The sequence below is a fragment of the Trichophyton benhamiae genome, assembly GCF_000151125.1.
Source record: "Trichophyton benhamiae CBS 112371 chromosome Unknown contix00378_25.r1.exp, whole genome shotgun sequence".
Lineage (NCBI taxonomy): Eukaryota > Fungi > Ascomycota > Eurotiomycetes > Onygenales > Arthrodermataceae > Trichophyton > Trichophyton benhamiae.
Window position 1 is genome coordinate 205,901 of NW_003315106.1, and position 14,077 is coordinate 219,977.

The window sequence follows — 14,077 nt, forward strand, 5'->3', positions numbered from 1 at the left end:
ACCCTGTTTCGTGTTATATTTCTATATCCCCTTTCCCGCCGGTCTCTTTCATTATTCACCGATATGGTGCCGCCCACGAACCGTTCCGTTTCCATTTCACTTCGTTCTGTCCTTGGCGGGAGAGCTAGTTAGAGCATCCTCGCATCGTTGCCTCACTTTTTCATTTCTTTATACAACCATATTATTAACTGCTAAAAAACAAAATATATCCACTTTATGCGCGCCCCGACCATTGTAAAACAGCCTCCTCCCTTCACCCACCCGACGCCTTTCGAGAATTAGTATCACGAAAAAGCACAGCTCTCCTCGCGGAAAAAGCCATGCTGACTAAGCATTATTACGGCCCCACTATGGCGGACGGGCCTTCCCGTAAACTCTAAATCTAGCTTTTATACTGACTGCATCCTTTGGTAGCGAACGAATTGGTGTTTTCTCGTGTCTAGATTGGAGACGAAGTTGGCATGCGGTGAGAGACAGTTTTCCACTGTTCTGAGTCCCTGTCGTCCCAAAGCCACTACTCTGGCGCTGAGTGCGCGCCTTCGTATATGTAGCAAGGAATCACAACCATGCTTAATTAGTTATCCTTTCAAGCGACTGACGCTGATTATGACAGGTCAATTTTGCTCCCTTGCAACGGTTGAAACGGGTCTATCAGCCCCTTAAACCAGAGAATCCGGTTCCAGCTCCTTTAACATCATATTTTAGTACATACGTGCAGTAGCTACATATGCAACTACTTTAGTTATCGCACGCTATAATGTGCAGCTCCTCGCCATCTCCGCTTTTCACTGTATGGATACCTCTCGTGACGGGCCTGGGGCATTTCCACGCCCAGTGAACGCTCGAATTCCAATCCCACTTTTAACCCCTTGCTTAGCTTGTTTGTGAAAGAGAGAACTACCAGTGAACTCCCCACCAACGCTTGACGCACGCCATGCAGCAAGCTCATGTAGTAATATCAATTAGCTCCAAACCAGCTTTTACTCTCCAGGATGTCTCGGAATGTAGCTAGTGATAGCTAAATATAATGAAGATCAGGAGCTCAAATCTAACTTCTGAGATCATAACTTATATCCCATGAGACGACGCTTTGACTCCCCCTATATCGTTGCTTGTATATAGTAAACTCTTCCAACGGCTCTTCAGTTAGGGAGCAGCCAAGCAAAGCCAAGCGTCGGAGATGATGCGCCAAGTTTTGTGATATCGGAGGTTCAATTGAATGACGGCCAATTTTCTTTCATCCGGTCTCGAAATGGATGGAGGATATATTCTGGCCCTGTGTCACCTTCAACCGTATGCGTCCATTATGGGGGCTAGCCCATTTACCAAGTCCAACCCGCACTTAACTTAGTCATCTCCGTAATCGAGAAACTTCCGCCTCGCCAACCCCCTATTTCTCAAGAGCATGGAAAAAGTTTCAGAATGGCTAGATCCTTGCACATGCTATAGTTATAGCGCTAACGGTGCTCTGCGTAGAGAACTGCTGCGAAAGGAAACAGGGATCTGATGCCGCCTACGGCGGTAGTGCATCAAGCAAGGCGAATCCTCCTTTGAACGGGGAACCTCATGGAACTGCCTTGTACTAGGTAGTGTAATTGTATATAAAGCCGGCTGTCCGGCCGTAGTAAGGTTCGCTCTACGAATCGCGTGACATTGGGGGCCTTAGAAGAGGGGCTAATAACGCTTCACCGGATGCTCCGCAGACGAGCCGGAAGGAAGTGGTTGTGCGATAGCATCTGCGAACAAGACTTAGCGTAATTCCGTTAGTTTATGGCTTTGCCGTGAGCCGGCTGCCGGTAGAGATATAAGCATGGAATGTTAAATAAGAATAGATAAGCATTTGGACGGTTCATGTCCGGTTCTCTTTCTCTGACAATGTGAGTTCATAGATCAGCACTAACGGGAAGATCCTTGACTGTCCCCTCCTTTAAGCCGGTGGGATTGAGATACCTCATTTAATTCGAGAGATTTTGCCTCTGTTGTCGGCTGTTGCGTCATGGTCATTCCCATGACGGGTAGAGAGGGCAATACATACCAAGGCTATTATTAGGTAGAAGGCACTTTCTGTCATTTTCATCGTAGTAAAGAAGGGCAGTAGGGAGGAGAATCTATGGTAAACTTAGCTTGTAACTAGTTCAGGAGCTATGGCGCTGACCTAGAGAAATTTAGAGGTAGTTTAGCTACCTGGAGCTACTCCATTCATCTGCCCTTCTGTGACAACAGCCCAATCTCTCACCCCACCTTTTAAATCCGCAATCCTGCCTTCCTTGACGGCTACCACGACGACGTTGACATCGTCATCCATAATAGATGGCCGGCGTTCCTGTTCTCCTGTGCCTCCCTGCCGCGCCTGGCCACTGCTACTAAAGACGCCAATTCCCCCTTCGTCCGCAATAAACGTATTGCTCTCCAAGTGGCGTTCTCTACACCACTTCTCTTCCTCACTACCTACATCAAGGACTCGGGCTTCCCCGATTATGGTGGTGCTGATACTGCTCATGGCACTAGTGTTGAGGTTTAGAAGTAAGGTGGCAAGACTGGACTGCGTGGCTGCGGGAGGCGGAGACCCTTCCCGTCCGGCATCTCGGGTCCGGGTGGGAGGTCTGTGAGAAACCCAGTCATGTACCAGGAGGGAGACCCGTGGATTCGAGCGGAGATTGAGTGTCTTTTTGGATGAGGGGTTGGTGGTCATGATAATGGTCGGGGTGGGGGAGAATGGCGTGGAGGGAAGAAAGGTGTAGCTCATAAGGGAGATGTGAGGATTGAGTCCGTCGCATGTTGCAAGATGCAGCTAGCATACACTGTTAGTTATCTTTCTTATCCCCCGTCCATATGGTCGCGTGGGAGAACTTACGAATCGAGAGTTCTTCAGGCAAGAGACCACTTCCTGCGGCAGGCATGTAGCGAAGTGAGGGTGCGTGGTGGTGGCCGAGGCCTCATAGCTCAACGGGGGGTGCTGTAGGCTCGTCATTTCGCTATCGGTGTACACAGAACAGCTTCCATCAACCTCTGGCTGTCTGTCTCTAACAGCGTCTTTTCCGCTGGTTGTTGCTGTATTAAACTTGCGCCGCCTTGTTTGATGATTATTACTTTTGTTACGCCCACGAGTGGTCGATCCCGACGGGCTGACTAAGCTTCACCGGAACAACATATTTCCCGCGTTCCTATGACGTAACCACCAGTCTAACCCAAGAAGGACTAGCGTCTGGGGTCCTCCCGCTTTTTATCACGTGACTCTACTTTCTTTTTTCTTCTTTTCTTGTTTTCTTTTTCAACTTCCGGCAACTTCGTCAACTCCAACGTCAACTTCAACTCCATCCACTTCGCATCCTCATCTTCTGCGGTCTTTCTCGCGCGTTCTGGCAGCTATCCGAGGGCCAATCCACTGTCTTTCCTTTGCCTTTCCAGGGAGCTGTGCCTTCCCTTTGTCTGTACGCTCTTATCGGTCGAGCGGCTTGCTGCATGCTCCCCGTATACATAGTTACTTATCCCTGCCTGACCTCCTTGCCCTGAGCCTGAGCCTGAACCTGAGCTAGCTTCCCCTCTTTCCATACAGCTGCGTGCAATTTCAAAGCCTTGCTTCCCTTTCGACTTCTTCACTTTCCCTCAGCCCTTTTCTCGAAACACATCTGCGGAGACCTTCAGGTGTCCACCTTTCGTTCTTGTACCTGTCCCGCAACCGCTCCATCTCAAGCTCCAGCTCGAAACAACACCCTGCCTCTGTCCGGTTCCTCTTCTACCTCACACGAACCGTCATATTCGCTCGCGTGCCGTCCTGTCATCATGTTGGCATCGCGTCTGCTTCGATCCGGCACCTCTCCCTCTCTTCTTCGTCCGTTCAGCACCTCATGTACCCGGTTGCGTGCCCCCTCCATCCGAGACATTACCCCAGACAATGCCTCATCGTTCAACACCCGTCAGAAGGAGTTCCGTGATAATCTAGAAGCTGCTCGGAAAAGAAAAGCAGAGCAAGACAGTCAGTCGCTTGATGCTTCTGCCCCTGTTTCTCCTTCCTCCTCCTCTTCTTCCTCTGCCCAAACCCCTCCCACTGCTCCAGATGCGAGCAATGCGAGCGGGCCTTCCACCGTTGTTGATGCTGCGTCCTCTCTGGACCGCCAGGCATTAGGCTCACTATCAACCCACCGCATTGTAGGAGAACGGCAACAGGCAGAGAATAACAGCACTCCGGGCCGTGGCCGTCTTTCCAGTCTCATTTACGGAACTAAAGAAGGTCAACAGTTAGACAAGGATATCGAGCGGTCCTTCTCCGAAGTCTTGGCACGAGGAAAATATGTCCATTCGATTGTCTTTCACGAGGTCAAGCCGGACAAGGTCGACGAGTATGTAGGGCTGGTGGGTGAATGGTATCCCAAGATGGCCGGGATGGAACAGAACAGGGTCAACCTCGTCGGCAGTTGGCGTACTCAAGTCGGAGATAATGACACTTTCGGTATCCAGCGCACCAGCACCCTTTAAGGCTCCCTGCACCTTGAAAAATTGCAATTGCTAACTGGCGTCTTAGTCCACATTTGGGAGTACCAGAGATACACTGGATATCACGCATCTCTTCATGAGATTGGTCAACAGCCCGGTTTTATTGAGTTCGATCGTAAACTCAAGTCCCTAATCAAGAGTAAGAAGACTTCGCTCATGCAAGAATTCTCCTTCTGGCCTACTACGCCTCCACGCCGGCTTGGAGGTGTCTTCGAGCTTCGATCATACACCCTGCATCCGGGTAATCTTCTAGAGTGGGAGAGCCACTGGAGGCGAGGTCTAGCCGCCAGACGACAGATCATGGAAGGAGTTGGTGCATGGTTCGTGCAGATTGGCGACCTCAACACCGTCCACCATCTGTGGCAATTTGCAGACCTGGAAGAACGAAAGAAGAGACGTGAACAGTCGTGGGAACTCGAGGGCTGGGCTGACACGGTACACAAGACTGTTCCATTGATCCAGACGATGAAGAGCAGGATTCTTATCCCAATGCCATGGAGCCCTGTCGGTTAATTCGGCCGTTCGCTGTCTAAACTGCTAGAGAAATTCTACATGATGTATTTGCTCTTCCGTATGGATAGGAAGGGGAATCAAGAATGAATGTCGATTCGTGGTATCTTTCCGGGAAGGAGATGGATGGAAACCATGCAAGCCGAGAGGCGTTCTGAGGGACTTAATTCCCTTCGTCGAACACTGCAGCCAGCAGCAGATGGCTGGGATAGTAGTACACCGAGTTCTGGGTCCTTCTTTTTTTTATACATGTATATCTTAGCATCCTGCCACCACTGAAGCTCATTTCAGAATATATATCAAGTATCAAACCAGCCCAGCATCCTCGTTTTATCTTCGCCCTCCCGTCTTCTAGTCCATCCCGATCGTGTGATCTGATAACTTTCCCGCCGGCGCTCGGTCCCTGCCAAGCCGATCCCGGTCTTGGCAGGTCAACACAAAAAACGTCACTTTTTTTTCCTTTTTTCCTTCTTTTTTCCGTCGCTTCAAGAACGACCAAAAAGAGGCCAAGTGATGAAGAAGCAATCAAGCAGCGCGTGGCTTTCGTGCATTCACTGGGCTTTTCCTTTCTTTCTTTTGTCGCCTGATCGCTGTGGCTGACTAGAACAGCCCGTCTACCTTGTTTATATACTCGGGCAATCCCCGAGCAAGGGTCTTATATACACGACCACCCCCAGTTCCCGCCTCCCTTTGCGAAATTGGACATAATATCGACGGTTTTTTCTTGGAAAAGAGCCCTTTAATATTTCCTTTGCTGGCTTTGATAGTTACTGGCTCTGTTGCTTAAATTTGCCTTCTTTTTCTTCTCGGTTATTACTTTTAATACACAGCCGAGGAGACCCAAGACCAAAGATGACCTATATTCGAGCGGAGGCCCTCGATGGCCTGAAACAATACAAATACGCTTCTGTTGACAAGTCGTTGACCTCAAAATACATTCTGAAGCCCTTTTATACGAACTATGTTATTAATCTCTTCCCCATGTCGATGGCGTAAGTCAATAGCTTCCCTTCGCTGGATTGATGGGGCACACTGACACGATGTTACAGGCCGAATCTTGTAAGCAAGCTCTATGGAATTAGCCACAAGCTAGAGGTATACTTACTGGAATATCATAGATTACACTGACAGGTTTCTCATTCGTCGTTGTGAATTTCTTGACTCTACTGTGGTACAACCCTACTCTGGACAAGGATTGTCCTCCCTGGGTATACCTCAGCTGGGCCGTAGGGCTCTTCTTATACCAGACTTTCGACGCTGTTGACGGTACTCAAGCGTATGTCATACTACTCTTAATCTACTCTTAATCAGGGCAGACTATCTTGCTAACTGAGCCAAAGTCGACGAACAAAACAGAGCGGGCCTTTGGGAGAATTGTTCGACCATGGTAAGCTTGGTCTTGTTATAGGAAACGCAGGCTTATACTGACCGCTATATAGGTGTTGATGCCTGCAACACTGGCCTTGGAGTCCTTATATTTGCCGGTGCAGTGAACTTGGGACAGAGCTGGGCAACTGTCCTCACTCTTTTCGGCGGTGAGTTGTGCCCAGCCGACCTATATAATTGACCAGTCTAACATAATACCAGCGGTCTTTACGTTCTACGTCCAAACATGGGAGGAATACCATACTCATTTCCTCACACTTGGTATTGTCTCCGGCCCTGTTGAAGGTATCCTGTCGCTCTGCTTCGTTTTCCTTACCACTGCTCTTCTTGGAGGGGGAAGCTTCTGGCACCGACCAATGCTGCCAACTCTAGGAATCCCACACTTCTCAGTACTTTCGGATTCCGCTTACAATCTCCCGTTCACTACCTGGTGGTTGATCTACGGCGGATTTGTTCTACTCTTCAGCACAGTGACCAGTATCATGAACGTTCTGAAAGTTGTTGAGAAACGCATCGTTGACCGCCGACTAGATCCACAGGCCTATATGGCCAAGAAGGCAGTTGGTGGTAACAGGGACAGTGGCGAAGACAGTAAATATACTCCGCTTTACGGCTTGTTGCCTGCAATTTTACCATGGACGTTGCTAGTGCCGTACCTATACATGCATCCGGACATACTGCAAAACCACCTCGTCCCCATCATCCTATTCACTGGTATCCTTAACGCCTACTCGGTCGGGCAGATGATTGTCGCTCACCTTGTTAAGCTGGATTTCCCATATCACAACGTGCTTAACCTTCCTCTTGCCGTGGGTGTTATCGACGGTTTGATTCCGAGACTTGGGTTATTAGAGAAGAGCTTCATAGGCACTGGGCAGAACCAAGTTGCGTTCGTCTTTACATGTCTGGGCCTTGCCGTTGGTATATACGGAAGTTTTGTGGTGAGTTTACCTACGTTTGATGAATACTCTATGGCTTATCGTTAACCACTGTATATATAGTTCGATGTGATTACCAGCATATGCGATTATCTGGATATCTGGTGCCTGACCATCAAGTACCCCTGCGTCGACACGGATCCCCTGAAAGCCAAAAATCCTTAGGAGGCCAGGACTCTCGGCAGGAACGCAATGCATCCGTTAACGAAGGGAGGTTCACTTATCAATTTTACGCATCTTTACGCATCTACTAGCTTACGTTTGAAAGAAGAGCTGCTTCATACCAAGATATAGCGTGTCTTCAGAATAGAATATAAATGCTACTTCTATGTAATGGTAGCTTCATAATGAAGATTAGTTATACAAATGAAATCTCTCACGAATTATATCAATGAAAATACAGAGTGACTAGTTACCAAGCTGGGTCTGTCCTATATCAATCCTCCCGTCTATGTATCTAGCACATACGATCACAGGAAGTGGAAAACAGAGCTTCCCGTCCGCTCAGCTGTACTTAAGCCACTTGCCGGTCGGTTAGTAGTTGGGTGGGTGACCACCAGCGAATCCCGACTTTCGTATGTGTAATTTCTTTCTTTTTTTTTTACTCAAGTAAATTTGTCTTCGTTCAGCCATTAATGAATGGCATTTCAGCGACTGTAGTTTAGCCATGACATTATTCCTAATCAGCTCTCGACTAGTGTTTCCCAGAAGTCATTACTGTGAACCCTTGTTCTCCAACAATCTCCATCCAAATCCCGGAAATGATAATGGGTAGAAAGAGCAAATATCGTTTGACTTGATCGCAAAAAATGAAATGAAAGATTGGCAACGTTAAGCAAAACGAACTCGCCTCTCTCTTTCCACTTGCTCGGCTCTCGACTGCTCGGCTCGTAATATTTCATCACAGCAACTTTCGCAAATAGGCAGGCCATCGGCGATAGCTTCATCCTGACGGACAGCTCGACTGCCATTGCAGATAGTGCAGGTTATCCTATGTGCTGGGGGGTGCAGCACGGCGGGCCGAATCCCTGGGACCTGTTGATGCCTATCAACGCTGGTCTCGTGCTGTTCTTGGTACGATCTCCAGAGCGTCTGGATGTTTAAGGGCTGTTGGGAACGACGGGAAGCCGCAGAAGGCCGATCGGCAACATTATTACCATGCTGACCACGCACATGAGGAGCTGCGGCAGGAGTCCTGTGGTCTTTGAGTGAGTTCTGGATAGCGTCCTCGAAATCCTGTTCCTCTTTTGCTATCTCATAATCAGATATTGTTGAAGGATGTCCTGTAGGCCTAATTGTTTCCCTTCGAGCGGAGCTTGACCCAGCCTCGGGAGCGGTTGAACGTAACGAGGCTTCAGGAGGAACAGCTAGCAAAAAGCCATTGCCGTCATCGCTGACTAAGATGCCATTGATCTGGTCTATATTATAGCCAGAGAACAATGTATATGAGCCCCTCACATACCGAGCAAGACCTTGGCCTTGGAGACCACTGGTCGCGCGGGTCGACGAACTTGAAACAGGCACTTGTGGTCTGAGTCGTGCGTTATTAGATGGGTTATTGTGGGAAAGAGCCGTGATAGTAGGCTTCCACCGCAAGTAATGCAGTCTATCTCCCATTATCAAAGTTGCTTATTTCAGGTTGGTAGGTGTATAATAGAAAGAGAGTATTCACTCCGTTGGAGTTTCAGAGGTATAGTATTTGTTCAACTTGATCAATATACCAATGACAATCAAGCCCAGCAAGCAGAATCACTCTTGTTCAGGATTAAAAAGGGTATCAAAGTTGTATAAGAATATCAAACCATGTAGCCTTGCTTCTTGTAGTTATCCCCGAGAAAAAAGGGGTAGAGAGCCGCCCTTATATAGTCATGTCCCTTCGAGTTTGCTGGCATCCAGCAAACCCCAGAGTCAGACTCCAACAAACAAGGATGAAGCAAGCAACAAACATCTTCACTACCTGGCCGTCTGTCCAAGTTCATCTCGTCCCTATCCCTTGGATCATCGACCATGTCTTCTTCATCTTTCGCGTCTTTTTCGTGTTTTCGAGATGGTAGTCCTTCTTGCCTAAAACAGACTAGTAACATTACCTAATCCGCTAAACCGGAACAGGCTAGCTAAGCGACCTCTATCCACGCTAACCGCTTTCGGGGCCCGTCAAATTTTCAGTGTGCGAAAACTCGCAACTTCTCACACGATCTTGACTTCAACCTCGCTTCTTCCTCTTCTTCCTCGCTTCTTCTCCTGCTCGACCGTCGACTCTTTCGCAAAACCACCTCTAGAAGCGCTCCCTCGACACATCTCATCCTCCAGACAAGGCATATTGAGTCAACATGGTATGTCTTCCCGTTTCCCTGACAGCGCCGAACCTGCTCTTTCGCCGCGAGATGAGCTGCATGAGTCAAAACCTATGATGGCGTCGACTAGGGCTCTGAATATGGCAGCCATATGGACAAAAATTGCTGACGGATATCGATGAATAGGTTCTCGCGGTCGATCTTCTTAACCCCCAGCCCCAGTCGGAGGCTCGCAAGCACAAGCTCAAGGTATGTGCTGTCGGCATCGCCGTTGCACCGTCGCATCACCCTTTAAGCGAAGTTATACGGCCGGAGTGAAAAGTCATCGAAAAATATCTAACTGTCGGACTTCTACCTTCTACAGACCCTTGTGCCTGCTCCCCGATCCTTCTTCATGGACGTCAAGTGCCCCGGCTGCTTCACAATCACCACAGTCTTCTCGCATGCCCAGACCGTCGTCATCTGCGCTGGCTGCTCTACCGTCCTTTGCCAACCCACCGGTGGAAAGGCCAGATTGACCGAGGGATGCTCTTTCAGGAGAAAGTAGAGGATGACTTAACGCCAATACCAAAAAAAAAAGTGTTAAAAATGGGATATGAATGCAAAAGGATCACAATGCAACCTGTCATAAAATAGCTTTCTTTACGACGAACCAAGGCAACCCGCCCGCAGACCTCAACCCCCTTTTCTCACCATACCACACCGCACCACACCCAACAACATAACATTCTCCAAATACCAAAAAATGTGAAAAGAGCTTATTTAATGCAATATGGCAGCGTTGTCGTTGTCGATTCTTTTTCTCCCAATATCCCGACTTTCCATGCTTCCGCTTTCGAAATTTCTTACTCGATGATACCAGACAGATAGAAGATGGAGATCATCACCCTGTTACCTTCTTGTTTCCGCATGTCGACACCTTTTCAGGGTTGGCACAAAATTTGATGGATGGCGGGAGTTCCGGATATCTGGCAATCAAATCAGAACCTTTGCTTTCTTGCTTTTGTTGCTTCTTGTTCTTGACTCTTCACTGTTAATCTTCGATCTTCGCATGAGATATCTACCTAGTCGGCTTCTCCAAGCCATGCTGGGCAATTCTCGAGTGCCTTTCAAGTCGGTCTTTTTGTTTCGACTGGCAGTGCGTCAGACATGGGGGAGGGGACCTGAGTCGAATAATTCAAACTTACTGTTGTGGACACATGGGTTTTCCAACTTCTAACATATATATTCGGGAGTGGAAGGTTGATATATGTCTGAGCCTCCTGGCCTGGATAATATGACTTTCTCCGGAAACCACGTTGTGGACGAGAGCACGGTAGCTTGAAGTAATCTTTTCTCTAGTGCCTCCATTGCTTATATCTGGCCTTGCTAGGAATTCAAATGCTGTATACTGTATACTTATCGCTTGCACTCTCTTGTAAATGAATTGGTATCTTGCCTCAGCTACGAGTATATTTTACCTGCTCATCTTCAGTTAAGCTAAGAGAAATTAATTAAAAGATGGATGTTGCCTTCACAATCCTATTCACTTCTCTAATAACAGGACAATCTGTAAGGTAGTTATCACTATCTTCACTTATTCTTAGATAGTGCTCGCAGCTAAGGGCTAGCGGTGAATGGATAGTCAAGTGAAGAAATCAAAGAAAGCGCCCTTGGTAGCCTGACGCAGCGTGCAAAGTAACAAAGAAATGAAAATAGGGGAAAGAGCGCGGACGGGGAAAGTTGTGAATAAAAGTCCCGTCCAAGATTATCCTCCCAACTTGTCCACGACGTGATCTAACCTCCCCGTTTAATACCAAACTATGGTGCTGATAGGCCAGCAGGTCTCAATGGAACCTGGGGGAGGACTGAGCTACTGATACCTGCATCTTTCAACATCTCCAGTAACTCCCCGAGGGTAGAGGGTGTATTCGGTGCAGTCAGGGTGTTTACCATGAGGAACTCTTTCCAAGCCCAACGTCTTAAGTCTCTCTCCATGTCAATGTGGTCAGACCAGTATCTCACCGCTTCAATCGCCGCATCATTCATGCCACCCATATCATCATTATGAAGCGCGCATCTAGCTTTATAAAGAAGATCAGGCAGAGTGTCATCATTTTCTCGAAACTGGCGGACTCCAGCAGTCTGAAAGATCCAGAGCAAGTTTTCTAGTCTCCAGTAGGCGTTCATGATGCGAGTGTTGGTTGCACACTTGTCTGTGGTAGAAACCAGGCTCTCCCAGATAGCAATCTTTGCTCGGAATGTATTATACTTTTTCATTTCTTCCTTGGGTATCTGGGTGGTGTTGAGAGGGATAAGTGTGGGTCGGGAAGGAGACGGCTGGTAGTTAACGTGCGGGAGAACGCTGAAAGTCTCATTTCCCCACTCAACGGTCTCGACAGACACATTGGTAACGGATCGGAGGCGGCTGAGCCAGCGGAGAACGTGAACGGGGTATCTCAGGCAATCAGACAGCTTCCCGGTGAAGTTGTAGTCGATCTGGATTGAGATTGATAAGGTGTGAATGTTAGGTTTCACTAACTTCAGAAAGACTTCCAGCTTTTGTAAATTGTCAGCAACCATATGATAACTGGTTTGCATTTCTCGCTCCCAGGTGTATTGCAATGACACATTAGCTAAGTTGGACCGGCCCTGACCCTTCTTCTGAGGGTGGTTGAGGTGAATGTGGATGTGGAAAGATCTCATTTTTGAAAAGTTGGCCACGCCCATTGGCAGGCTTATGGTAGTACATTTGAGAAAAGGGTGCGAGGGAGCTCCTAGAAGGGCAACGGGGCGATCCGAAGAGTTTTCTGATTTGCTTAGGCGAGCCTTCTCAATCAACAGGTTTTTGTAGTATTTCCAGTTCCACAGATCGCCAGACATGTGCATATGATCAGGGCCGACCTCAATGGTAAACTTGGGGTATCCATAGAAAACCGACGTAGCTTCTTCATTAATTTTGCGGTTGACGCGGAGAATGCTGGTCCGATTGCCTTTGCTGCTGCGGGAATCAGAATATGGCCGCTTATCGGTCTGCGGTTCGAGAAACAGCTGCTGGTAAATCTTCATTCGCAGTTCTGCTGGGATCATCATGAAGTAGCATGGCTGAGACATATCATCATGATCAGGGCAGAGCCTAACTTCACCGGGGCTCCATTTGAACAATCTCCCGCACTCAAAGCCACAAGGCAATATCGCCTTACAACGAGCAGATGATGGAGCAAAGGGACGATGCATCCCACATACTGGCAGTCTTCCTGGAATGGTTCCATCTGGTTCAATCCCATTTCTGCCTTTATAGCGGCATGCCTCGCCTTTCAGGGTGTGGACATTGCAGTTGGGCGAGTCTACGGGGTGGAACCCGCAAGTTTGCCGATGAATAGCAGCCATGTCCTGCAGATTTGGTAACTGAACCACCGGTTGGGTGTCCATGGTGCCAGTAAACGGTGTGCCGGCTTTCAACTTGATCAGCAAAGAAATGCAACGCAGGATACGGTTTTCGTACTTGTGGTCAGGAACTCATAGAAAGAGGATAGACTCGTTCGGTTTAATGGAAGCGGTTTAGGAGAAGTAAACCCTCTGATGTAATAGGCAAGATATGGACTCTCAACTCTTCCCTCGAGAGCCAAGTGGGCAGGGGGAGAAGAGCAGAGAGAGAGGAGTGAAAGAGTAGACAAGTTAGTGAGGGACCTTGACTTCATTTAAATAGAAGTGAGCTGTGGTGAATTCCGAAGATATGGCCAATGCATAGAGGACTAGCAACACATGGGCTGACAAAAGATATTGGATACCCCACTGGTAGGACATCCAAGAGACACTTCGACCACGTTCGAATGTGATTCCTTGCCTTTCTAGATTGCGTCAATTTCCATCAGCTCGGGTATAGGATGTTCATAGAACACGTCCTGGATATTTTCGATAGTAGCATCTCCTAGAAGAAGGACATGAATGCTATGGATGTCCTTGGTATATGGAATAAGTTTCAAAGACAGCTCGCGTCAGGGAAAGAAAATAGTCATGCTGACAAACACCGACTTAGCGCTTAGTATGGAGGCATTCTGCTATTATAGCTGCTATGATGGCCCAGTATCTCGGGACCAACCGCGTTGCTGATGAATAGGAACGGCTCTGTATAAGTCAATAGCGTTTTCCAGAAAGCCTGCCTAGCCAGACTGACATCACAAAGACTTGTTATCCTAGCTCATGACTAGCAGAAGCTAGCAGATAACAATGATGGGTAAATCAAAACAGTGTTCAATTGAACAATGGCTGTCATATTGATTGATATTGATGCCTTCCAATGATGATGATGTTGTTGTTGTTGCTGACGTAATGTTAATCTTTCGGCGGACATGTGATCTCGGATAAAGTAAATTCCAGTGTTTGTTTTGGTCACGTGATAGCCCTCTTCCCGTCCCGAGGTTGACTTCCGAAAAGAGAAAAAGCAACGACGACGTCAACAAAAGACGTTGGTTA

At 48.0% G+C, this 14,077-nt stretch overlaps 6 protein-coding genes across 6 annotated transcripts; 2 read left to right on the forward strand and 4 right to left on the reverse strand.

Moving 5' to 3' along the window:
* Positions 1-2,176: 2,176 nt before the first annotated feature.
* On the reverse strand, positions 2,177-3,318 carry ARB_07261 (uncharacterized protein; the record flags this gene model as incomplete). Its single annotated transcript, XM_003014653.1, has 3 exons — positions 2,177-2,791; positions 2,855-3,051; positions 3,231-3,318. 3 exons carry the CDS (start codon positions 3,316-3,318, stop codon positions 2,177-2,179), a joined length of 900 nt encoding a protein of 299 aa, XP_003014699.1.
* A 465-nt stretch (positions 3,319-3,783) lies between these two features.
* Positions 3,784-5,007, forward strand: ARB_07262 (uncharacterized protein; the record flags this gene model as incomplete). The annotated part of the gene is made up of 2 exons (XM_003014654.1): positions 3,784-4,450; positions 4,523-5,007. The coding sequence occupies 2 exons, from the start codon at positions 3,784-3,786 to the stop codon at positions 5,005-5,007; spliced, it is 1,152 nt and encodes a 383-aa protein (XP_003014700.1).
* A 1,381-nt stretch (positions 5,008-6,388) lies between these two features.
* On the forward strand, positions 6,389-7,376 carry ARB_07263 (uncharacterized protein; the record flags this gene model as incomplete). Its single annotated transcript, XM_003014655.1, has 3 exons — positions 6,389-6,391; positions 6,413-6,539; positions 6,592-7,376. The coding sequence occupies 3 exons, from the start codon at positions 6,389-6,391 to the stop codon at positions 7,374-7,376; spliced, it is 915 nt and encodes a 304-aa protein (XP_003014701.1).
* Positions 7,377-8,159: 783 nt separating this feature from the next.
* Positions 8,160-8,945, reverse strand: ARB_07264 (uncharacterized protein; the record flags this gene model as incomplete). Its single annotated transcript, XM_003014656.1, has 1 exon — positions 8,160-8,945. One exon carries the CDS (start codon positions 8,943-8,945, stop codon positions 8,160-8,162), a length of 786 nt encoding a protein of 261 aa, XP_003014702.1.
* Positions 8,946-9,124: 179 nt separating this feature from the next.
* On the reverse strand, positions 9,125-9,647 carry ARB_07265 (uncharacterized protein; the record flags this gene model as incomplete). Its single annotated transcript, XM_003014657.1, has 2 exons — positions 9,125-9,392; positions 9,520-9,647. The coding sequence occupies 2 exons, from the start codon at positions 9,645-9,647 to the stop codon at positions 9,125-9,127; spliced, it is 396 nt and encodes a 131-aa protein (XP_003014703.1).
* Positions 9,648-11,422: 1,775 nt separating this feature from the next.
* On the reverse strand, positions 11,423-13,033 carry ARB_07266 (uncharacterized protein; the record flags this gene model as incomplete). The annotated part of the gene is made up of 1 exon (XM_003014658.1): positions 11,423-13,033. One exon carries the CDS (start codon positions 13,031-13,033, stop codon positions 11,423-11,425), a length of 1,611 nt encoding a protein of 536 aa, XP_003014704.1.
* Between the last annotated feature and the right edge of the window lie 1,044 nt (positions 13,034-14,077).